The sequence below is a fragment of the Staurois parvus genome, unplaced genomic scaffold (genome assembly GCF_062004578.1).
Source record: "Staurois parvus isolate SC_StPar_1 unplaced genomic scaffold, SC_StPar_1.0 ptg000634l, whole genome shotgun sequence".
Taxonomy (NCBI): domain Eukaryota; kingdom Metazoa; phylum Chordata; class Amphibia; order Anura; family Ranidae; genus Staurois; species Staurois parvus.
In genome coordinates, this window is record NW_028318430.1 from 8,903,265 (window position 1) to 8,930,362 (window position 27,098).

General features: G+C 39.5%; 1 protein-coding gene across 1 annotated transcript in view; it reads right to left on the reverse strand.

The window, feature by feature from the left end:
- SLC9D1 (solute carrier family 9 member D1) overlaps positions 1-27,098 on the reverse strand; it is a 96,476-nt gene that overhangs the window by 16,389 nt on the left and 52,989 nt on the right. Inside the window, exons 6-11 of the mRNA XM_089693542.1 lie at positions 20,194-20,286; positions 14,869-15,055; positions 6,666-6,783; positions 3,818-4,013; positions 2,115-2,265; positions 445-524 (exon numbers count right to left, since the gene is read on the reverse strand). Coding sequence (XP_089549668.1) covers positions 445-524; positions 2,115-2,265; positions 3,818-4,013; positions 6,666-6,783; positions 14,869-15,055; positions 20,194-20,286 — 825 coding nt within the window. The remainder of the gene's footprint in view (positions 1-444; positions 525-2,114; positions 2,266-3,817; positions 4,014-6,665; positions 6,784-14,868; positions 15,056-20,193; positions 20,287-27,098) is intronic.

The following is a 27,098-nucleotide window of genomic DNA, read 5'->3' on the forward strand; positions in this document are numbered from 1 at the left end:
TCACGTAAAACTAGTTCTGCTTTTTTAACAGTTGTCAGTGCTTTACAGCTTTATGATCCCAAGTAGCAAAATTAAATTAACTGAAGTTCTACACACTGCTCTTTTTTCCTGCAAACTGTCAGTCTAGAAGCGTGCTACTAAACAAGCAAGCTTGTTTAAGGTCTATATGATGTGTTCATACATAAATATTATAGAAATTACCTTTCTAGTGCAGGGTCCTGTTGTCCCTTGTCAAAGAATATTCTGCGTTTAAAAGTTGAAACCGATTTTGGTGTAGTTTCAAAATATATAAAGCAGCAGATACGATAGCAACATATGCATTATAATATTTCCACTGAAAACACAGATGATGTACTGTAGGCGCATCATATAAATATCAAGGTTTGCCCCTGAATAATACGGTTATAGTGACACTTTATTACTTCAATGAAAAAAATATCTCACCTTCATTAGCACCAGTGTCAAAGTTAGGGACAACAGAATAGTCAACTCATAAATTACAAATGTTGGGAATACATGAAGCCCTATAAGAATAAATACAAAAATATATAAATAATATTTTATTAATGGAAAAGAGCTTAATGGTAACAAACAGGATTTTCAACATTACATTTTTTTTCTCAGATTTGAAGTAAAACATTTTTTTTTTAAAAAAGCCACAGCAGGGAGGAGGAGGGAGTGTTCTAGAATGTGAAGAATGTACCATGGAAGACTTCAACTCTGAAAAAACACAAAGGGTCGATGTGATGTTATCGGACAACCGAAAGGGTCCCCGAAAGATTGATTCAATTGTTTTCTGACTTTGTTATGCAGAGATATTTTTACCTTTGTAAGTGCAATTATTCGGTTTTAATAAATTGGCATAACGGGTTTTACACTATGTTAAGTGTTTGTTTATCCTTTTTTCTCCTGATACGGTGCACATGAGATGGCAGACTGAGGGGAAAGAGATTATTGGTGTTCCTTGGATTGAAACCCGTGCCCTCCATATTAGTGATTGTAATGACATCATGCGTTACATGACTCCTCTATAATCTGAGAGTCATATATTTTCAGCAAGCCTTTTGCTGTGCTCGCAGCTTTTTTCCTTTTGTTTGCACAAATCCCACGAGCGTGGTTACATTTGGGGTTTTGTGCATTCCAGAATGCGAGCAGCCACATTCTCTTGCATTTCAACTAGGACAATCACAGTCTTGCTGCTACTACCCTGCAGGCCAAAGATCTTTCTATGTCCCCCTTGCAGTAGCTTCATGGTGGCACAGACAACCCGGAAGGACTGTCACTGTAAGAAGCAGCTGCCTGTCCTAATGTACAAGACTGCAAAATAATAATGGCCCTGCTCGCCTGTATCGTTGACCTCTCTTACCTCCTCTCCGGAGATGTTTGCTGAGGCCCAGGCTGAACAACCCTCTCTGCCTCTCCACTACAGGTACCTACTCTGTCCCACCTTGCGTCCCCAGCTCCATTTATTCCTGTTAACTCAAGAGGGGAATTAAAACCTACTCTCTCTGAAATCCTTAAAATAATACACGCATCACATTTGCACACATGGGGAAAGTGAACAAAATTTGATTCAACCTGAATATTCTTCGTACTTACATGCAGAAATGCCTAGAGAGGGAAAAGCTAGCATGGAGAGGGAAGTTAGCTCTGTGGAAGACACCATATAACTATTTTCTGACAAGCAATCTAATTTGGAGAAGAGGGTCAAAATAGCAAGCTAGCTACCTGGAAAATATGTTGCACTGCAACAAAATCAGGTTGGTCTTCCTGGAGAAAAAAAAAAAAAAAATGGAAAGGAATGACCTTGTAGATTTCTTGGCGCAATGGTTTCTTTCTGAATTTGGCAGTGACAATCTGTCCCCATTTTGTAATTGAACATGCCCATGGGGTCATTTGACTGCTGTAGAAATACATCAGGTCTCCTGGCTGACTGTGCTGTGTGGAAGGGCTGTGTAAATCTTAGGACTGTGTGGACAAAAATACAAATCCTTTGGCACGTAAAAACTCTCACATATAGATTTCACCTCAGTATTTAGTGGTTTGCCTGTTCAACTCAATAGCTGCAGACAATCCTAAGACATAACTGTATTAAGTAATGGCTCAGCATGTACCTATAGATGCAAAGAATATGATAGCCAGGAAGTCTCGAATGGGTTCAATGCATGACATAACTTCATCTGTAACCATGTGTCCTTGGGAAGAGATGAGAGCTCCAGCAAGGAAGCACCCCAATTCCATTGATACATCCAGTAGTTCAGTAATCTGCCAAAAATAAAATATTGAATTTAGGTCAGACCACTACTGCTCTGAATTCATACATTTTGTAGCATTGCAAAGTTAGTTTTGTTAATTTTTTCCCCATTTCTCCCTCAACTATTTTGTAAAAGTTAATTATAGCAGCTACCATTATTTTGGTTTTTTTTTGTTTATTTAGTGCATGACCTCTTGTTTGCATAACTGAAAGAAATGGAGTCTGGCTTTAGATAAGTCTGCTCTCAATGTATTCATTGCTACAATGTTTTGTAAACCATGAGAGCACCATGAATACTCTAATGTCTTGTCATATTTGTAAATGGATGTAACGAAGACTTCTAATTTTATTTTAAATTACAAACAAATTTAAATTGGTACTCTTTATTAAAGAATATGTTACCCCAACATTTCATATTCGGGATATGTGCCTGTTGTACTATGTACTTGTGTTAAAAAGTATCTTGTTCTCTTTGTATTACTTCCTTTGTGTGAAATAACTGATGTTGCTGTCAGTCTCCCTGCTTTCCTATTTCCAACTGATCATGCTAGGCATAGAAGCACATCCATCTAAGTGTTGTTCGTTTTCTGGCTGTTCTGGGAGCACGGCCTGCTGTCAATGGCCAAGACTTGTGCTGACCCACCCTCCTGCACATCCATGCATTGAGAAGATCAATGCACCGCTGCTTCTCAACTGCTAGCTCTCTAAGAACTTATGCAACTGAGAACAGACTTATTGAAAAAAGGAATACTTTCCTTTTCAGACTCTTCTGTGCAAGAAGTCTAGGGGATTCTTCAGCCTGACATGCAGTATAGGCACTGTGGCTGCGAAGGAGGAGGAAATGCTCAGAGTATGGAAACTGAGACAATATGTCCATTTCATCTTATGTCTCAATGTCAGCTGTTTTAGATGTGCTTTCCTGGTAACTGTATCATTAAATGTAGACTAATAATTAGGATTTACAGTATATACAATGCATGTCATTTCTGCTATAAAAAAAAGTTTATGAAATTTACATCACATGGATCTGAAAGAAGTTTAAGACAGTTCCCAGTGAAGAGGCTAAAGATATAATTATAACTTAATACACTAACATATTCAAGCCAAGTTACTTGCAGATGAAAGCTTTACGAGCAGGTAATCTATTTGAAGAGATGTTACTCCATATTTTCATCAAGGTTGTGACTGTGCAGAGTTGCTGTAGGATACAGAAATGTAACCGTGCACAGTAATATATTCATCGGCAACGTGAGAAGTGTAAAGCTTACGTTTCTTCACTCTCTAATACATGTATGAACGTCACAGTGTGGGGAGCTGTAAAAAGGAATTTCCAGCATACATAAACTGCAAAATATGCAGACATATTCATTCCTGTTCCACAAAAGCCACACTGTGCTGCCTGACAAAGGAAATTCAAATAGGCACAGTACATATATATGTATATTCTGAATTTACACTTCTACTAAGGCTACCAGAAATATAATCACAAAGCATTTTCTGAATACGCAACCCTGGTGACAAAATTAAAAACTAAAAATGTAAAATAAATATACAAAAAATTACCGTGAGCATAAGAAAAATAAATGCAGAAATTCCCATGACCAAAATTTCTTTATTTCCTTTACTTTCTGTATGCAGCTTTCGGTAATAAGGTCCAATGAGATAGGTCTTCATAATAAGACAGACAAGAAAGACCGCAAGCAAGGAAAAAAGGATTTGTCCAATCAGCGCCAGTATTCGGAAAACCTCCAGGACTACACTAGGGACACATTAACAAAATAAATAAATAAGAGTCTGAATATATCCTAAAGAGGTGTAAAGCAAGCAGGCAGGAATAAATGTATTCATGTTTAATATTAATGTGATTTAAAAAACGAGTCAGATTTAATGCATTCTAGGGCTAATCAATGGTGTCATTCTGAGAATGGCTTTCAATGTGGGAAAACCAAAATAGTTAGAATTACTTGCTGTGATATAAAGAGTACCACTGACAAAAAACAAGAACTATTTAGATGTTTCCCAGGGTGCTGAACTTTCAAAGTTCCTTTGAAATATTGTGTTTCTACACACATCTATGGCTATCCTTATTCTATAAGTGCTGGTCACTCACTGCCATTATGTTACAAATATATAGTTCCTGTACCTGTATTTTACTCTGCAACCCATAAAGGGAAGCCTTTCCCCACTGCATACAAATACTGCAGGCCCATACTTGCATTTCTATTATACATCACAGGCCTTTGCACCCTACTCCTGTTCAATCCTTAACCACTTACCCTATGGAAGATTTACCCCCCTTCATGACCAGGCCATTTTTGCTATACCGTGATGCACTACTTTAACTGACAATTGCGCGTTCATGCAACCAATGAAATCTATATAATTTTTTTTCACACAAATAGTTTCTTGGTGGTGGTATTTGAACACCACTGGCTTTTTAATTTTTTGTGCTATAAATTACAAAATACCGAACTTTTTTTGCTATTAAACATATCCCATAAAACACTAAAAAAACCTTCATAAATTTAGGGCAAACTGTATTCTGCTACATGTCTTTGGTAAAAAAAAATCCCAATAAGTGTATATTAATTAGTTTGCATGAAAATTATAGTGTCTACTATACGTAATGTGCGCATTGTGTACTGTTTTACTAGCGGAAAAGAATAATTTTTGTCTCTCTGAAAAACCAGCACTTTTGAAATGCATACTTGTCCACAGTGACAAAGTATGGAAACCTTTGGGTTAAACGGATAGTCAGGCTACTGGCATTTTGTCAGTAGTCAGCAATGGAAGTCCACATAATTTTCTTAGAACATGTTTTCTGTTAAAGTGAACCTAATTTCAGCTGCATACTTTAGGTCCTCCCCTTCTCCTTGCTGCTTTTGTAGAACATGTCATTAAGAGAGCACTGAAATTTTTGCCGGTTAGAGAAGGCTCCCTCTGCCTTAGCAGCCAGCCAGTGTCTTTGCTTTATAGAAAGCCTGCTACCAGCTAAGGCCAGAAGCATTGGGCCATTCAGCATAGCCAGTGGATCCAGCTACTCGTGTAGCCAATCTCACACCGAGATTTCTGTAGAGAAGCAATGGATGGAAGAGAAACTTAAAAGAGGAACTAAAGTTAACATCGCCATAGTAAGCTTTTGCCACAATGTGCATGCTCCAGGGAATTAATTCATCCTGCCGAAATTGTTCACTGAATTGCTCAAGTGCTGCTCAGTGCACAATCAGAGGAAAGTTCCTAGCAGGCCAGGCAGAAGATTTAATGGCAGAAGAAACCTAAAAGGGTATCTTCTGTAATAACAGCCTATCTGCTAGAAAAAAATACTTTATTTATGCTTTAAATACACTATATAGCTTTAAGTCAGCTTTAAAATGGCAAACAAAATCCTACCACTCAATGTAAAGCTTGCTCCCTCTCACTCAAACTTTCTTGCATTGAAAGTACAACATATTCTAAAGTGTTTAAGATTAACAAACCTTTTTAATGTTGCCTTATGACTGTATGAAGAGTCTCAAACATAAATATAAGTGTGGCAATAATAGTTTCTATTAAGACACCAAGTGTAATTCCTGGTACTTGGGTGTTGCAAAAAGTTATGTATCTGAGCTTGCTGCAGGCAAAGGTTATCCTAATAGTGCAGTGATGCTCAAAAAAACTCTATAAAAACAGACAAAAGGTAGTACAAATATCATTAACTAGAAGCTTTTTCTGTTACCATAGCAACCTGCAGGCAGGACTAGTGTCATCACTCAAAAATACTGCAGAAGTCCACAGAAAAAATCTGAAATCATATTTTGTTGTTGTTTTGGACAGCTCTACTGGCGTGCTGCCATGGGTAACTGGGAAAATGAACAGGCTTTTTTTCCCCGATTTGTGCTATGATTATTCAACATTTTGCAATTAAACGTTTTAATTTTCAGCACAGTGGCTAAGTGGTGAGCACTTCTGCCTAGCAGCACTAGGGTCGTCGGCTTGAACCCCAACTACGGCACTACCTGCCTGGAGTTTGCATGTTCTCCCTGCTCCTCTGTAGGTTTCCACCCGCACTCCAATGACATGCTGGTAGGTTCAGTGGCTCCTGTGTAATTTGGCCCTAATATGTATAAGTATGAATGTGGGGTTGGGGACCTTAGATTGTAAGCTCCTTGAAGGAAGGGACTAATGTGAATGTAATACACACACACACACACACACACACACACGTACGTGTGAGTATATAAAGCGCTGGGTAACTGGATGGCCCTATATACAGCAAGTACCTGTAATAAATAAATAAAAAGGCAAAATATTTCTACAATAATTATTATATCTATTAAGCATAAAAATAAATGCAGGCTACTCAACAGAGGAGCACAGAAAAAAAAAACTATTATATTTTGGAAGCATATTACAATTTTTAAACTTAAATCACCTGGAGTAAGTGTTCCCGCCTGCTTGAATAAGAGTTGGCATTGCAGCTATGAACAGGCTTAGCTGGACATCCTGCATTACAAGCATGCCAAGTAGTACACTACTATAGTCAATGTCACCTGCAGGGAGAGAAAAATGGTTTAAAGTTTAAAGCATTAAAAAGAATACTCTTCTCTTCCAAAAGTCAATAAGTAGGTCAAACTATAAAAGGTCTGTTTTTTTTTTTTAAATGTTTTTACTGCATTTTAACTGGATTCTCAATGTTTTAATCTAAGCCAATTTCCACTAATTTTCACAAAGGTCAGAAGAATGCAATTTAACCTAATGCCTGTCAACAACAATTTTCTATTTAGTAGTAAATTTGTTATTTTCAATGGTGTGGAATTTGATTTTCTACATAGTGAAATGCCAGAGAAAGTCATTGAAATGTTTTCACAGACTATTTTTAGGATCCTTTGTGAAACCTGTTTTTATCAATTCTTTCAAGGTATTTCACAGATTTTCTTCAACGTTAGAACAGCAAAAATGAGCACCTAAAAAGGATAAGTTCACCTTTTATACAAAAATAATAAATGCAAATTTTTTTGCAGGTAAAATGTGCATTTATTAATTTTGTCTACAGGAGCCTGGAAAGCATCATACCAGCAATCTGTAGATCTGCAGGCTTGTCAGAATATCTGCTTGCCATACGGGATGTACAAGCAAGCAGATATTCTGAAAGGAAGCTGCAACTATCATTGAGCTCCACAGTGCCGTGGTAGTTCACTGAAAAACTACAAGCCCACAGCCGCTAAGGCTGTCAGAACTTGCAGTTCATTCATTCACAGACGTCCGTGAATGAATGATGTGGCCATGCGGGCGGAACTGTTTTCAAATTTCACAGATAGTATGGGGAGAAGTCCCCCCGTACTGTCAGAGGGAGGGGGAGGGGGGGAGCGACGGACAACGTCTGCGGCTATAGGAACATATTACATGTTCCACCCTAAAAAACAGGTGGAACATGTAACATGTTCCCAAAGGTGAACTTATCCTTTAAAGTGTTATTAAACCTAGGACCCTGCATTCACTATATCTGGTCTCCCACAGTACAAAGAACATGGAATTCAATTATTTCAGTAAATATAAACTGCTAAATACCTTTTTTCATGAACAGTCTTGTGACTTCTGTCAGTGTCCAGCTGAGCACTGGTTAAAGCTTGTAAGAGGAGTTTTCATTCTCCTCTGACTGTCCTGTGAGGCTGCATAACCCTTGTCTGGGCAGTGCTGATCACATGCACAGTCCCAAGAAAAAAAAAAAAAAAACAATTCTCTAGCAATACACACCAAACTGAGCATGTGCAGCTTGCCCCCAAGGCTCTGTTCTATCAGAGGACGGATTGGGGACAGTAGAAGTGGATCAGAGAAGACCAGATCAAACATCCTTTTTAAACAATGAGGGGGGATTAACCCCTTAGGTTCCACAGTGAGTATAACAAGCATGCTTTACTGCATATACAGACTGATTTTCCATTGTGGGTTTAGTAACACTTTCAATGAGTTAATACGGAGATCTAGCAAAAACATTTTATAGAAGAGTATGGGCAGTTTAGAACCTATATCAAGTGTTTCTTGCCATCCAAGACCCCACTGAAGAGATTACTACCATATATTCGTATAAAGTGAGTGTCAAACAAAGCAGGAAGAGTAAAAAAAAATCTCCCCAGTGATGGCACTGACAGCAATAAAAACATTTTTTAGTAGGAAGGGGGAAGAGCTACACTTACTTCGGAGTTTATACTGCTGCCTATGTCCATGGGGTAGATTTTCCCCAACCTACTATTTGACCAGCAAAGAAAAAATTCCCCAACAGCATATGCATGTAAAACCAAACAAAAGTCACTACCGTTCCTCACTCCAAAAAATGTTTGGGCTTTAAAACAGATATGGTTTGCCAATTCTTAAAAAAACTGTTCCGTTCTGGACTCATTACCCTTAAATGAAATAAACATGTTAAACTTTCTATCCATTACTCTCGGGCACATTACATTTGGGTGGTCAGAAACATCTATTAAGCATCCTCCAAGTGATGGGGCACAAGTAGGCTACTGAGATTCAGCTCTAACACTAAATGTAATATTTGGCTACCTGTTGATCATTTTGCTCCCCTGGCAGACCAGCATCTGCAAACATCTAAAAACAGAAAAAAGCAAGCGCTGAAACCGTAAGCAGCTATTGCGCCAGAAAAGGCAACCAAAACCAACCTTCAAAAAGTACTCAGATAAATATAGGTGCAGCGCTAAGACAAAATATCAGGGTAAGTCAGAACAACGCGCAATAAGCGAGAGATATATATAAATAATTCCGATAATAAACGGTAAATAGATATCCAGTGACAAAGTGCAAATAAAGTGCAAATAAATGTCCATAATAAAGTGCTATTGAGGTGACATTTGTGAGCACACAATAGTGCTGATAAATCTGTATATTGATCTAGATTGCATAAGTGTCCACGGATTGTAAGTAGTGAAGATCCAGAATGGTCTCAGGTAAGTGCTCCAAACAAGTAATCATCCAGGAGATGTGCCGTGAATATGTTAAGATTACGCACTCACCGGATGCGTAATCAAAGTACGCATTTGTATGTATATTATCAGCCGGAGGTCCACTTAAGGATATGAACAGCCAGATCTGGTCAGAAAGCTCCCTTCCCCTGGGTCATCTGCCACCCCTCAGCCGTCCTCCAGAATGGGCTCTGTGATTGAATCAGCTCATAAAGAGCCAGAAAGAAGGATGCCCATAGTGTAGTATGTTTAAATAGTACTCGTTTATTCCAAGCAGTATAGAAGTAAAACACAATGCACTGACCACACATCGTGTCCGCCATTTTGTTGAAGTCCAAGATGTGCAGACATCTTGGACTTCAACAAAATAGCGGACGCGATGTGCGCACCCGCCGTGTCCGCTATAAATAGACTGCTTGATTATCATAGCATACGAGTACACCCCTTTTGAATTCTTCACTACTTACAATATACAGATTTATCAGCACCATTGTGTGCTCACAATTGTCACCTCAATAGCACTTTATTGTGGACATTTATTTGCACTTTGTCACTGGATATCTATTTACCGTTTATTATCGGATTTATTTAAACATATCTCTTTCTTAATGTGCGTTGTTGTGACATACCCTGATATTTTGTCTTAGCGCAGCACATATATTTATCTGAGACCAGCATCTGCTCGGAGCTCCTGCCTGAAATGCAGGATCACTACATTTGTGGCTTCTTTTAGTTTAAGTACAACATTAGATCACAAAGCAGAGTTTAGTCATTTAAAATACAACACAGACTTTGTTAATTTAACTGAAAGTGCTACTAAAACGCACAACAGTAAAATCAGTCTGTATATGCACTAAAGCATGCTGTTATACTCACTATGGAACCTAAGAGGTTAATCCTCTGCATTGTGTAAAAAGGATGTTTGATCCAGTCTTCTCTGATCCTCCCCTTCTTCCACATTCCCCATTTTATCTCCTGATAGAACAGAGCCTCGGGGGACACTCTTCACATGCTCAGTTTGGTGTGTACTGCTAGAGTTTTTTCTTTTTCTTGAGAGGGTGCATGTGATCAGCACAAGGCCATACAGCACTATCTAGAGACAGGTCAGGGGTCCTGCATCCTCCCAGAGCAAAATGAAAACTCCTCCTACAAGCTTTAACCAGTGCTCGGATGGAAACTGATCGAAGTCACAAGACTACTCTAACTGCTTTACGAGAAAAGGTATTTAGTAGTTCATATTTCTAAAATAATTGCACTTCCATGTTCTGTGTACTGTGGGAGGCCTGACAGTGAATGCAGTGTCCTGGGTTTAGTAACACTTTAAGCACAAATGTCAGGCAAAACCTTTTTTATTGTATTGAGTGGGGATGGATTATAATTTCTGTTTTTGTAGATGTCTATAACCCCATTAGGCAGATTGTGCCTCCTGTTTATTCTTGTGACACCAGAACAAAAAAAATGGAGGGGAACTGGAGTCACCAGGAAAGGGAGGCACAAATAGCAATAGGAAAGAAATACTGCCATTCTCTTTTTATTCCAATTTAGCTCCAGTTTGGGAGATTTACTATCCTTTCCTATGACACAAACTCCATCTCCAGAACAGGACGTACTGTAAGTGGAAATTTCCCCACTGTAAATACAAGCAGTAATAAAAACGTGATAGTAGTAACATAGGGACAACATGAGGAACTACAGAAAACTAGGAAAACACTTTCATAAGTGTTAACCTAAATAAATTTCAGCTAGGGATTTCTCAACCGAGTGGCATTTAGTGGCACAGAAAGCAGCATGAACAGTATTTACTTTTCTCTATCATTCATTGAAGGACTCAGCTCTGTTGATATTAAACAACACAGTTACCGTATACTGCTGCTTACAGGGAGAAATGTAAACTATGCAATAATAACGGAAGGTCTGAAGGTGTATAATTCCTGACATCTCACCAGTTTCCTCAGGACAATGAGTGTTTCCTTCTCTGTTTGACAGAAGTTGGAAACTTTTTCCGCTATCAACAACTGCTGGTGGATTCCTGCCAGACACATTGAAATCATGGAAGTCCATTCAGTCAGCCAGCTACACCAGTAGAAATATACCAACAGTACTGAAATCCTGTATGTTTATCCACTTAGCCAAAAGGTTTTGAAAGATTCATACCAAATGTACTGAAATCTGGAGTGGTTTGTCCACTTAGCAAAAAAGATTTGCAAGATTCCTGCCGAATGTACTGACACCATCAAAGTGACTCTAGTTCACTGGTGCAGGTGTTCCCAGTTATCTATACCAATGTTCTCTCTGGTTTATCTGAAGTACAAACTTCCAGAGGTGGCAACCCATCTGTGTTCCGACTTTTAACACCTCTTCTTTAAGATCAAGCCAGTTTTGTCTGGGGATTCTGTGTTACATGTCGGGACCGGGGTCATCACTTTGTGAGTATCTGATATTTCCATGGATCTAACTGGGAATTCCTCTTATACTGCAAAGTCATACACAAAATACGAGAGGACAGTGTATATTGGTAAGTGAAAACCTCCTGCGCAATCCCCTATATAACCACCTTTGCTGCTGGTTGCTATGTGATGTGTTTCCCACACCATTATATATTTATATCTTGATGTAAAAAACTCTCAGCACTTTCATATGCCCTCAAAAAAACTTTTGAATGGAATTTGCTCATTTATTTATTGAGGAGACTTCTTGCATCCATCAACACATAAACACTGTCTTTACACTATCTTTCAAGGTCACCAGTATTTTTGTTTTTGTTTTGCTGTGGCTAAACACCACAGTTTGGGCCTCCTCTCTTCAGCTTTACCTTGGTACTGAGGGTATTGACAAAGGGTCCTTCTTCATCTTTAAATTATTCCAATTATGAGATACTTGGACAATCTGTTGCTTTGCAAACCAACCTCTCTGGTCTTTGACTCCAATGTACAAGTCATGTTATAGACCTTGGAGGACTTCAGATGGATCCAGAACATTGAGAAGTCATCTGATCTTGTTGCATCACTTGGTATACCTGGGCTTTCCCCTGGATACCAAGCCAAAGGCTTCCTTCCCAAGGAAAAATTAAAGGATCTGGTTCAGCTAATTTGATAAAGTCATTGGTCTTCCCTACAAAACTGTAGCAAGTACTGGGAATGAGGATATCCACCTTCGAGGCAGTTCTAGTTGCACAATTCCACTATAGAACTCTGCAATGGAATATTTCTATGACATGGGACAAGTCCAACCTTTCTCTGTACAAGAAGATTTTTTGATCTGTACTTTCATTCAAGGCACCGCACGTGTTAAGCCCCTACTCCAACCGTGGGATTTACACCCAAGTTTTGTCAGTGGAACAAAAACCTCTGCTTGAACCTATTCAGGAAATCTCTTCAACATTGTTGTCCCAAAAGGTAGCCTTTCTCGTAGCCATCACTTTGGCCAGAGGATCTTCAAATTATTAGCATTATCCTGTAAGGAGCCTTATTTGATCTTACACAAGATTAACATTGTTTTGGGAACCTCCTTTTTATCCAAAGTGGTCTCGGATTTTCATTTTGATGACAATATTGTGTTATCTAACTTGTATCCGACTCCTCCCAAGATTTCACTTTGTTGTTTGGATATTTCTTAGTTTTTACCTTTTGGCCACTACTTCTTTTTAGGCAAACAGAAATCCTGTTTGTTATTGTAGAATGTTTATAGGTTCTTTGGCCTCAAATTCTACTATTTCTAAGCGAATTTGACAGGTCATTGTGTAGGGCTATGAGATAAACTGTCTCCTTTTCCCATTAAAGCTCATGCCACTAGGTTAGTGGGTACTTGTTGGGCTTATTGCCTGCAGGCATCTATTACTCAGATATTTAAGGCTGCAACCTGTTACTGTGTTTAAACATTTTCTTTTTACAAAGTTGATGTGTCTGCTTCTGCAGATGGTAGTTTCGGCCAAAAAGTTCTGCAAGCAGCTGTTTAATGCACCTGTTTGTTCCCTCAATTTTTATACAAAATATTATTTAGTTGGGCTGGTTTATCTGAGTAGTGTGCCTGCCCCCTGTTGGAACTTTTGTTGAATGTCGCTATGGTGCATAAAGCAATCTCTCCTTTGGAACGGGGCTGTGCCTGCACTGCAAGGGTTTATTGCTCATTTCAGTCTAAGGGATTTACAAAAAATACTTATTTAAATGATTATCCACTCCTGCAGGCTCCTCCTTGCCACTAGCCTCTTCTGTCCTGCACTCTGATGATCGAAGGTCCTCAAGAACAACGTAGGGCCCATAGCCCTGCATTGGATGCAGAGGAACAATCCACTGTCAGAGCAGCGAGGAGCACTGTTTGCCAGAGAGTAGAGGATAATGTAAACAAAATCCTTTTACCATCCCCCAGACAGAAATGAGCATTTCACCGCCCCACTGCAAGGCAGTTGTTTTAGTTTTACTGGAGTTGGCCTTTAATATCATCATAGCTGTGTCACTCAATGGATGGTAGAAAAAAAAACAAAATTAATTTTTGTACTCACCAAATAATCCTTTTCTCAGAATCCACTGAGGGACACAGCTCACTTCCCTCAATGTTGTCTTCTGTAGGTGGCAGTATAACCCTATGTTGTTAATATCAGCATCTTGCAAAGCCCAGTACAGTAAAGCTCAGACTGGGTGAGGAAGAAGAAGCACAATAAGCTGATTGTGCTCCATGACCAACAAAGTAGAAAACAGAAGCAAGATAAGATGAGCTTGTCAATCTGCTGCTTCGCTTTCACTATCCTGTCATAGGCTGAAAGAGGGACAAGACATGTAAGTGTTACTGCAGCAGATAAAGATCCAGTTTAAAGGATACGTTCACCTTAAAAAAAAAAAAAAAAAAAATTAGATGCAAACCTTCTAGACCGGAAAAAAAAAATGTGCATTTACCTTTTTTTTTTTTTTTTAACTTAGCAGCCTGGAGAGCATTGCAACAGCGATCAGCAGATCAGCTGGTGCCAAGCAGGACTCCTACAGACAGTCAGTGCAAGCTGTCTGCCTGTACATCGTACAGGCATTTTCACACAGGCAGAATCAATGAACAAGAGCCATCAACAGTGCTGCTGTAGTTCATTGAGAACTACAAGCAGACATCCGCAAAGGATATTGGTACTTGTAGCCGATTCAGTCACAGAACTCTGTGAATGAATGGTGCGGCTGTGTGGGCGGAGCCCCACACAGTTGCGCTTTTGAAAAAAAGTAACAGCCGATATGGGAAACTTCTCCCCATACTGCTACCACACAGAGTTTTGGATCGCCAAGCCTATGCAGGATGGGAACATGTTACAAGTTCCACCTTAAAGATGGGTGCAACATGTAACATGTCCCAGAAGATTAACTTATCCTTTAATGCCTTGCCAGACAGGGCTGTGCCACGTGGCAGGGCTGTGTAAATCACTGGATGCACAGATATACAAACCCTACAGAAGGTTTTCAATATGTATACTTAACTGCTTATTTGTAGGAAATTATGTACATTTAGGCATTATGTTTTAAGATTCAGTTGAGGGCGGTGTTAAATGTAAGGTTGGGAATCAAGGACTGCATGGATAAACTCTCTTTTCTACTTGTTAGCTTTGCAGCAGGTTCCAGGATGGTGAAATTCACCTTGGGATTATTTGTATTCATGTAGAAATAAATGTCAACATGAACGGTGTCTTCTTACCATCTTTATCTCCACGAGACCCGCCTGCAAGAAATCTGGACACCAAGGGTGTGCTTGACAGAGACAAACAAGTTGATATGAAGACACTTTGAGTAGGTCTGATTTGCAGAAAGTGACCCCAAAGCAAACCAAATGCAATCATCAGAACAGTCATGAAGCATGGACCCTGAACAGCTATTTTCCATACCTGTAGGACCAAAAAAAAAAAAAAAAAAAAGTTTAATCTGGTTAGAGAAATGAGATTCTACAGCAATGCTGTACATCTCAAAAACGTACACAGGCTAAATTCTTCTTGTTCTATCAAAGTTTTAACCAAGTAATAGACTGCCTCTTGGCCTCCGAGACTCTGCTCTCTCCTGGCTCTCCTACCTATAGCAGTGCTCCTTCAGTGTTACCTATAACCCTGTCTCCTCCTCTCCACTTCCTCTTTCTGTAGGGGTCCCACAAGGTTCTGTCCTTGGACCCCTTCTCTTCTCCATCTACACCTCCTCCCTTGGTCACTTGATAAACTCCCATGGGTTTAAGTACCATCACTATGCTGATGACACACAAATCTATCTATCTTTCTATTCCTCACCTCACCCCTTCAGTCTCCTCTCGCATTACTAACCTACTAAGTGACATATCGGCATGGATATCACTCCACTTCCTCAAACTAAATCTTTCCAAAACGGAGATCATACTATTCCCTCCAGCCCGTGCCCCCTCCCCTGACTTCTCCATCAAGATCAATAATACAACCATCAGTCCCTCCCCTCTTGCCAGGGTGCTAGGTGTAATCCTAGACTCCCATCTGTCCTTTCAGCCTCAAATCCAATCACTGTCCAAATCTTGTAGACTTCACCTCCACAACATCTCCAAGATACACAGTTCTTAACCTCGGAAACTACTAAGCAACTTATTCACTCCCTGGTTATCTCTCGCCTTGACTATTGTAACTCTCTCCTCATTGGCCTACCTCATCGCAGGCTATCCCCTCTTCAGTCTATCATGAATGCTGCTACCAGACTCATCCACCATACCAACTGTTCTGTATCTGCCACCCCTCTCTGTCAATCCCTCCACTGGCTTCCAATTGCCCAACTAATAAAATTCAAAAGATTAACAATTATAAAACCATTTATAACTCTGCCCCAAATTACATCACCGATCTTGTCTCCAAATATCACCCAAACTGTCCTCTCAGCTCCTTCCACAACCTCCTGCTCTCTAGCGCCCTTGTCTCCTCCTCCCATGCTCATCTCCAAGACCTCTCCAGAGCCCCCCCCCATCCTCTGGAACTCTCTACCCCAATCGATCCATCTATCACCTGCCCACTTTTAGGCGATCTCTGGAAACCTCTCTCTTCAGGGAAGCCTATCCTGCCTTCAGCTAATAATCAAATCTTTTATCTCTCTTATCAGTTCATCCCCACATTTATTACCTTTTGTACCACCAGCCCCTCCCTCTTAGTATTGTTTCTGTATTGTCTCCCTTTATATTGTAAAGCGCTGAGCAAACTGTTGGCACTATATAAATCCTGTATAATAATAATAATAATAATAATGGGAAACATTTAGGAGGCAGTGGGATCAGGGTAACAGGTTCAAAGCAGCAAGGATCAGGTAAGCAGCTACAGAAACAGAAAAGTGCCCAGTCTATTTGCCTTCAGTAAAACAACCTAATTGTGTAGCAGGTTGAAGAGTCCTTGATCAGAATATTTCAGCTCCTGGGTTTACTGCTGAATTGCTTACAGTTTTTTTTTACTAAAGAGCTGCTGAGACCTAGCACCTTTTAAAACAGAGTTGAGACTGAGTGAGAGGCCTAATGTGCTGCAGAAATGAAACTAGGTCTGGAGAACACTGGCCTGCACACTGAATAATGGTGTACTGCATGTTGGGCAACACTGGTCTAGAAGAGCTGTCTCCCTAATTGCTTTCTTTCTCCTCACACAGAGAGCCTGAGTGAGGTGGTGGAGAGCCAATCTGTGCAGCCTGTCAGGGATCTGTTTGTAACTGATTATTTTACTGCACATTTACTCACAGATCCCTCACAATGCATCCATATAATCACCAGTGCATTAATTTTTTTTATTTTTATTATTTATTTTATATATTTGAGAATTTTTCATTATTTTGGAGTAATTAGGTTTTTTAATGAGGGTTGTTTGATTATTATTATCATTGTCATTGAAATTGTCATTCATTATTTCAATTTTAGAGAGAATGAATTGTATTGTCAATGGTGGTTATAGGATTTTAATTGGGAAGTGAATTTGCAGCATAACTAATGTTAAGACCCAAGGATTCCAATTGGGGAGTAAATCTCAGTGGGAGTGATGCTGGGAGTCCTGCTCATTAAAAAAAGTTACCGAATCAGAATAGTGGGAGGAGTAATAGAGAGGTATATCTCCAACCAGGAACCGGAGATCTTGGTCTGTGATGACGCCTTGGAGGGACAAAACGTGTTGACACAATTTCCGGTTCCGACGGCGGAGCTCTTTCTGCTAATCACCAGTGCACACTGAGTATCCTGGAGGCTGTTTTGGATCTGAACAGAGCTAATATCGTCTGGACTTTTGTCCTTTATTGATATCTTGTGGTGGAATTGAAAATTGATCCTCAATTAAAATCCTTTTTCCCTACATTTTCCTTGCTACCTGAATTACAATATTTAACAGATGGATATATGATGCCCATTATATTTTTCAACCTTATCCCGTTACGCTTAGATGGATATTTGGTGCCCATTATATTCTTCAACCTTATTTGGACATTATAGGCCAATTAGACCTCTAGACAGAACATATTTCCATATTTCTCTGCAATTTCCATAGATGGACGTTTGATGTCCATTGTTTCCTCACTTATGGTTGTGAACGTATAGGTCAAATAGATTTTTGTTAGGTTATACCTATATATCCTTCTAAAGCATTTAACCGATGATATCTGATGCCCATTATATCCTCTACAATGGTTTTGGACGTGTAGGCCAATTAAGATCTATTTTTAGGTCATTTTCTCCTAGCTCCGTGAGCCTTCACATCCAGGACTGCCTTGGCGGTAGAAATTTCCTCAAAAGCTCTCCCCTGAAGAAGCCCATGAGGGCGAAACATGTAGGGAGTAACTACATTTACCTAACCAAGTTTGAATCTCAGTTGGTAGTCTTAGAATTGAAATTGTTTCTGTATTTTTTCCCTTTGTGTTTTTTACCAAAATACGAAATAAAAATTATATGACTTTTAAGGTGTAGTATTCATGTCTATGCACCCTGAAAGTCCCATCTTCTCTATTGAATATTTGCAATTTTAAAAGGGATGTGGTGCAATAATCATATCTGGTCACTCGCTCGCCACTTCACTGTTTCTATATGCTTAGTATACTTTACAGTGATATCGGTGATGTCTGTGACAAGCCCTTCTGAGACTGTCAGGTTTTCTACACTGTAAAACACAGCAAAATGCATTAATTGTAAAATTTCTGCAGCAAAATTTGTTGCACATGATTACCTCTTTAAAGAAGATCTATCACCAGGAGAGAAAAAAAAAAAAAAAAGACTCCAGGAACCTCTATGCACATGGCACTTGTTCCCAATAAAATCAGAGCAGTGGATGTTAAATAAATATTTCTTGTCTGTCATTTATGACAGTGGCTCCTCCCACCACAAAGCCGAAAATATGGGTGTTCTCATGGGAGGGAGTTGCAGCCAGCACAAAGTCCTACCCCCTCTCTATTCTGCAGTGCTTGTGACCTCATCTGTCCTGTTCAGTACACACAGGACTTCAGAGCTGCAGCCTGTTATTCAGGGAAAAGAAAGTGAAAACTGTCAGCTAGTGTTGTGAATGATTGCAGCTCAAGAAGAGTGCACTTATTCACAAAAACACAAACTGACAATAGTCTAGTGTAGTACCTGGCTTGTGAATGAAAGCTCTCTCTTTGAGTTGCAATAATTCACAACACAAGTTGACAGTTTCCGCACTCTCTGGGCCTGAAATAGCAAGCTGCAGGTGTGGACCGTAAATAAAAAAAGAGAGACAAGGAGACAGCACAGCAGAGCAATGTTCTGACAGCTTAGGAAGAGGTGGGGGGGGACTGTGCAGAATCAGTGTGCACTGCGTTATGCCCTCTCTCCTTCTGCACGTTCACTCTGAACTCAATCTTCATTGATCGGTGTTGGCACAGCAGGTGGGCAGAGCTAGCCATCGGACACCACAGCTCAGCAACCCCTGCACAGATTTACATGTGGATATCAGTAACTCGACCGGACAGAAACAAAGATGGTGTGCAAAATCAGGTCACTGGCCACAAGTCCCATCAAATGCATTTCCACACAACTGTCATTTTAAGGGAAAGGAGACCTTCTTTATTTCACTTTGGAGGATTTTGTTTGTATATGTGGATTGCTATATTTAAAGAGATAGTGCACATTTTTGGAGCATTGTTACAAATATTTTGTATCCAAATATTATTTGTGTGCATCTGGCATTTCCTTTATACATTTAGCACATCATTGTTTTTAGTTTTTAATCGCAGGATCACCAGGTGAAAATGAAGGGAAAAAAGCCAGAACAAAATAAAATTAATGCACCCTCCAAATCTTAGGACTGATACACTGCAATATATAACATATTTGTTATTAGATTTATACATTTTAACAGCTGTTTTAGGCCAAAACTAAAAGTTTGTGTTTTATGGACACACACACAGCAGGGCTCAGGAGCAAGCACACACGAGTGCCCCATAGCAGGTGGCCTGCTATGGGGGCACTTGGTGGAAGGGAGATCCCACAACGCCAGAGGGGGACACCAGAAGAGGAGGATCGAGGCTGCCCTGTACTAAACCATTGCACAGTTCTGGTTGAACTGGATGGACTTTTGTCTTTTTTCAGCCAGACTATGTAACAGAGCAGGTAAGTAAAACATGTTGGTTATTTAATTAAAAGAAAAACACAACTTGCTTTACAATCACTTTTAATCTCGAAAGAAATATGTGGACATGTACAGAATGCAGTATCCTGAATTTGCTCCTACCATTTTGCTTGGCACTTGCTAGTGTCATGAAGTAAAGCAAGGCTCAAAAATAGTTTTTTTTTTGTTTTTTTTTTAATCTGTGGAAAAAAATATGGTTTTCTCACATACTAAATATGAAAACTAGCCTTTGGAAATGTTGCTAAAGCATGTGGGACAGAACTCAAATGAAAACAACATTGTGCCTACCAGGCAAATACTTTTCATAAAGTATTCTGAACCTTTTTGTGCATGTTATAGCAGTATGTTATACTCTTTTGAGCTGTAGATTACTAGATAAAAAAAGGTAATCAGAAAAGAATTAGACAGGTGACACATACCTTTCTCAGCCTTTCTGGAGAAAATTCCAAACCAACAAGAAAAAGAGTGTAAAAGACGCCAAACTCCCCAAGAGTTTCCACTTGAACAATAGACTGAGAGGAAAAAGCAAACACAAAATGCTCTTAATTTCCACACAAACATTTGCTCACATTTCAATGTGTAGGTGTATGTGTGTGAGACAGACATTTTATTTAGTTATACATATACACACACACAATTTTTTTTTTTATTTCTTCCTCCTCACTTCTAAATAAACAGTCCCATCAACATTTTTTTCATGTTTTGAATATAGATCGGAACAAGACATCAATATAAAATGGGACTTTTTAGGTGTGGTACCTTCAGCAGACTACATATAGAACATCCGTTAAATGAGAAGCATTTCACAGTCACAGAGCCAATCTAGGCTCTGCAGAGATTTATTTCAGGTACTTATATAGCGCCATCAATTTTACGCAGCGCTTTTACATATATATTGTACATTCACATCAGTCCCTAACCCTCAAGGGCTGTACAATCTAAGGTCCCTAACTCACATTCATACATACTAGGGCCAATTTAGACAGGATCCAATGAACATACCAGCATGTCTTTGGAGTGTGGGAGAAAACTGCAGTACCCAGAGGAAACCCACACAGGCACAGGGAGAACATACAAACTCCAGGCAGGTGGTGCAGTGGCTGGGATATGAACCAGCGACCCTAGTACTGCCAGGCAGAAGTGCTAACCATTTAGGCACTGTGCTGCCCACATCCACCCAAAAGATGCCTGACCAGCAGCTGGATCAGCCTCTTAGTGTGCCGCTGAGAGCTTGAGCCAGCTTCTCCTGCCATCTTCACAACCCAGTGCTCTAGGGAGCGCTGGAAGGGCAGAGATACGGTGACTGACAGTCATCACTCTCCGCTCAGTGGGGGCAGAGAACTGCGCAATCAGCGACCATGTAATTGCTTGGTTCTTGGTGTCAGGAGAAATAATACAGCCACAAAGGAAATCCCCTTGGAGGCAAATCAGATATTCCCTAAATTAACTACCCCTTGTAGTAATACCTATAAATAAAAGTGTCTAGTTATATGTTGTGGTTTTTTTGTTTTTTTTTTAAGAATCCATGTCTAGGCTTTTTTAAATCAATCTAATGAGCTCGCCAGAACCAGCTCTTGAAGAAGCCTAATCCAAATTTTAACAGCTCTTACTGTGAAGAAGCCTTTCTGCCTTTGGAGGTTAAATCTTACCTCCAAACAGAGAATGCCCCCTTATCCTCTGATTACTTTAAAGTGAATAACCTTACACCAAATTCAGTATATAGACCACTTATGTATTTCACATGGTGATCATATATCCCCTCCCATAACCACCTCTTTTCAAGTTGGGAATACATTTGGTTCAGCTAATCTTTCCACATAGCTGTTATAGGTCTTGTTTTGGTCTATTAAACCTCCCTAGCGGTCTGATTATGTCAGTATTTCTGTGCTCAAAGCGGTAAATTTTTTTGTATGGAAATATGTAGTTTTTTTATTGTAGTCCTGTAATTTTTAGGAATAACTCACTGAAATCTGTCCGAACAAGAGTCTAGTAAACATCCCGGGTATGATAAAATTTGAAACACGAAATCATAAATTATAAAATTTAATAAATAATCATAAAAAATAATATAATAATAAATTCAATTCAATAATATAAATCAAACCAACAACATTGAAAATTGAAATATAGCGCCAAGTTTGCACATCACTGAGCGGTTTCAGTTTTCAGTGTCTGATGACGAATTTCCCCATGAATCATTATCACTCAATTCTGCAAGTAGTTCTAATTTACTAGTAATGGTGTGAACCTCCTGCGCTCAAAAAACCTTCAAAACTTAATTAAATAATTACGAGAAGCTGCTCACATTAAATCATATACCAATGATCTTCAACCTAAACACATGGAACCAATGTAGCACTACTCACTTAAAAACATGTGAACCAAAAAATAAATTGAAAATTATTTCCACTTATGTGAAATCATGCACATAAAGCATATATGTGAAAAAGCTACATAAATAAAGTGAACTAATCATATAAAAATATTAAGTGCTCATTATAAATGTGTATATATATATATATATATATATATATATATATACACACACACACACACACACACATATACACACACACACACACACACATATACATAACACATACAACACCAATGTGTATTAACACATATCTCTGAACCCCATAAAATGAAGAAACTCAAAAAGTGCATATACAGTTGTGTCCAAAATTATTCAACCCCCAATGCTGTAAAGGGGTTTAGGGACTATAGTGTACATTTGGAATTGTATTCAGAATCAAATCCTACAAGGACGTTGTAACTACCCAAATGCAACTAAAATGACATCAATTGTTTATGTAATACAGTAGTAAATGGTTCTTATGTGGTTTCTTCATTGCCACAATTATTCAACCCCTTAAAGACTACCACTCTGAAGAACAGAGGTTCATACAGGTGCTTTCCATCAGGTATTGAAAACACCTGTGGATGTCACCGAGCAGCAATCAAGCATAATAAGCACCAATTAGGCAGCTTTAAAATGACTGTGATACTCAGCTCCTTCTAGACATTTACTGGTGTGGTTACAAACATGGTGAAGGCAAGAGAATGGTCCAGGAAGACAAGAGAAGAGGTGATTTCTCTTCACAGGAAGGGCAATGGCTATAAGAAGATTGCAAAGATGTTAAACATACCAAGAGACACCTTAGGAAGCATCATTCGCAAATTCAAGGCAAAGGGCACTGTTGAAACGCTACCTGGTCGTGGCAGAAAGAAGATGCTGACTTCGACTGCTGTGCGCTACCTGAAGCGTAGAGTGGAGAGAAGTCCCCGTGTGACTGCTGAGGAACTGAGAAAAGATTTGTCAGATGTGGGTACAGAAGTTTCAGCCCAGACAATAAGACGCACACTGCGTAATGAAGGCCTCCGTGCCAGAACTCCCAGGCGTACCCCCTTGCTGTCTCCAAAGAATAAGAAGAGTCGACTGCAGTATGCCAAAAGCCATGTGGACAAACCACAAAAGTTGTGGGATAGTGTTCTGTGGACTGATGAAACAAAATTAGAACTGTTTGGGCCCATGGATCAACGCTATGTTTGGAGGAGGAAGAACAAGGCCTATGATGAAAAGAACACCTTGCCTACTGTGAAGCATGGTGGAGGGTCAATCATGCTTTGGGGCTGTTTTGCTTCTGCAGGTACAGGGAAGCTTCAGCGTGTGCAAGGTACCATGAATTCTCTTCAGTACCAGGAGATATTGGATGGAAACGTGATGCAGTCCGTCACACACCTGAGGCTTGGGAGACGTTGGACCTTTCAACAGGACAATGATCCCAAGCATACCTCCAAGTCCACTAGAGCATGGTTGCAGAGGAAAGGCTGGAACATTTTGGAGTGGCCATCGCAGTCACCAGACTTAAATCCGATTGAGAACCTCTGGTGGGACTTAAAGAAAGCAGTTGCAGTGCGCAAGCCTAAGAATGTGACTGAACTGGAGGCCTTTGCCCATGAAGAATGGGCGAAGATACCCGTAGATCGCTGCAAGACACTTGTGTCAAGCTATGCTTCACGTTTAAAAGCTGTTATAACTGTAAAAGGATGCTGTACTAAGTACTAAGATTGAATGTCACTTGGGGGTTGAATAAAACTGATAATGCTGTGAGCACAGAAAAGACATTTGTGGTTATTTCATTATAACTGTTATGTTATATTTGTCTGACCTACAAGTGCCTCTTTAATGTAAATGTAAGCAAGATGACTGAATGATCAAAAGCAATGTCAAACTGGCCAAAACACTCAATTTCAGTGGGGGTTGAATAATTTTGGACACAACTGTATGTGAACTTGGTACATGCACCTAAACATCAAAAATAATATTTCCGTGTATATAAAGTCCAAACTTAAAGATGATCACACTCAAGTGAACAAAAAAACACTCGTGCTGATATTTGTGTATAGAAGTGAGTTGATAGTTGAACTCATCCGAAACACCGGCTGAATCAGCCTCTCACCTTAAGGATTCGACCCTTGCGAGTCAAAACTCTTATTAGGATCCCTCTCACAGATCCTTCAGGTAAGTATCTCTCCAAAAACTGCTCACATAGTATCTGAAACTCCCCCCAGGGGTCCGCACTTCAACACTGGCTCCTTTCTCCAATTGGAATCAAATGCTGCGCCAATAACTCATATGAAACATAGAACACAAGCCTCCATTGTGTAATATGTTTATTATCAAAAGTCATAAGCACATAGAAAGCGCACTTACATAAAAAACATTCAGGGCTCCAATCCCACAGAGGTGTACCAAAATGGCCGCCACGCCGGAAATGCGTCACTACGTTGGGCCCAACTTGGAGAAAGGAGCCAGTGTTGAAGTGCGGATCCCTGGGGGGAGTTTCAGATACGATGTGAGCAGTTTTTGGAGAGATACTTACCTGGAGGATCTGTGAGAGGGATCCTAATAAGCGTTTTGACTCGCAAGGGTCGAATCCTTAAGGTGAGAGGCTGATTCAGCCGGTGTTTCGGATGAGTTCAACTATCAACTCACTTCTATACACAAATATCAGCACGAGTGTTTTTTTGTTCACTTGAGTGTGATCATCTTTAAGTTTGGACTTTATATACACGGAAATATTATTTTTGATGTTTAGGTGCATGTACCAAGTTCACATATATGCACTTTTTGAGTTTCTTCATTTTATGGGGTTCATAGATATGTGTTAATACACATTGGTGTTGTATGTATGTGTTATGTGTGTGTGTGTGTGTGTGTGTGTGTGTGTATATACACACACATTTATAATGAGCACTTAATATTTTTATATGATTAGTTCACTTTATTTATGTAGCATTTTCACATATATGCTTTATGTGCATGATTTCACATAAGTGGAAATAATTTTCAATTTATTTTTTGGTTCACATGTTTTTAAGTGAGTAGCGCTACATTGGTTCCATGTATTTAGTTCTAATTTACTATCACTGTTCTCTAGCTGGTCTAAAACCGCTTTGACCTAAAAGGGACGCTTTTTCGGACGCCATGGACATTTCTCAGTTTCAAGGCAGAAAAAAGGTAAAAATGCAGGCAGGGCACAGGACAAAGCACTAGGGACAAAATGTATGTGAAATGGTTTGATACAGTAATGTTTTACTATGTGATTTTAGTGTATTTAGTGAATGTCACTTGACAGTTTTAAATTTTTCTGCCAGTTTCGTCCCCGTACGTCCTGACGTCGCAGCGAACGGAACCCGGAAGACAGATGCCAACATCGGCCGGAGGACATCGCGGGAGCGTAGGAGAAGCTAAGTGCAGAAGGGATCCCAGAGCAGCGCTGCAAGGTATTCCCGAGTGTAGCTCGGGGTTACCACTTGTGGTGCTGAAACTTTACCCCGAGCTACACTCGGGAATACCTCCAGGGAGGTTAAAAGAGAAATATGGACTTATTTTTCCCCCAATTATACTTACATAGGTGGATGCAGCATCGGTCCGATGCTGCACCTGTCCCCTGTTGGCTCTAAGTGTGAGAACTCAGTGACCACATGACTGCCGAGTCCTCACAGCCACTCTGAGTAGACAGCCGTGACTGTTAGTCACCTCTCTCTGCTTTGACCCCCCCCAGCGCACGCTGGGCTAGGGAGGGTGAGGGACCAGCTGGCTCAGGCTCTCTGCTGCTCAGACTCTGAGGTGGATCCTGACTTTGAAGTCGGGATCTTTCCACAGCCTGGACCGGCTGAGTGACGTCAGCTGACAGCAGGCTTCATAGAAAAAGTTAGCAGCTGACCAGAGCAAACTGCAAAAAAAGAACGGTATTTTAAACCCAATGCAGAGTAAGCAATAAACATCAGTAATGGATGCAAATAATTTCTTTATTTTGATCACTAAGATCTTCTGAAAGGGTGGGCATATATGACATGGTGAACACACAGTCAAACAAAAAATTTAAAAGCAGCGAATTAAAAACAAAAACATCCTGCGTATACACTTAGCTGCATCATGTTGATTAAATATGGTTGGGAAACCATTATTTTGATAAGAAGAATTCTTCATATTTAGAGGATGATAGTGATGTATGGAGAGTCCACTTTCATAGTATTCTGAGTGATTCTATCTAAACAATTTCGATTCTTTACGGTTTTCCAAGAATGACATAACTTTAAGAGGATACTACTTTGCACTTCACATATGTGATCATCAATGTTAAATATAAAAGTAGCAAGTGGAACATATTTAGGTTATTTATTTTAGATTTAGCACAATAGTGCCATTAATAGATGTCTTCCCGTTAAAGTAATATCGGCCAACTGAGGCTGGCTATACACGGTCAAATCTTTGTCAGCATACCTCACATGATGATGATGAGATATAATGAAGGTAAAATTTAATGTTTTAATTAGATCTTCCTCTTTAAAGTAATTCATTTATTATCACTGTATTAGATTCATTTTGATGACATATCTATGAATATGGTGATTCTTCTTCTATTTATCATTCACCACTCACATTGATTCCCTAGGATTTTTTCCACTTGCCACTTATATATTCAACATTGATGATCACATATGTGAAGTGCAAACAAGTATCCGATTAAAGTTATTTCATTATTGGAAAACAGCAAAGAATCGAAATTGTGAAGACAGATTTTGCAAGTTCTTCCACTTAGAAATTATGGAGGGGGTCTGAAATTCACATTGTAGGTGCATTCCCACTCTGAGACAGAATTAAAAAAAAAAAAAAAATTCAGGAAATCACATTGTACGATTTTTAAAGAATTTATTTGTCTTGCACTGCTGAATATAAGTATTTGAACACCTAAGAAACAGCAAGAATTCTGGCTCTCAAAGACCTGTTACTGTGCCTTTAAAAAGTCCACCT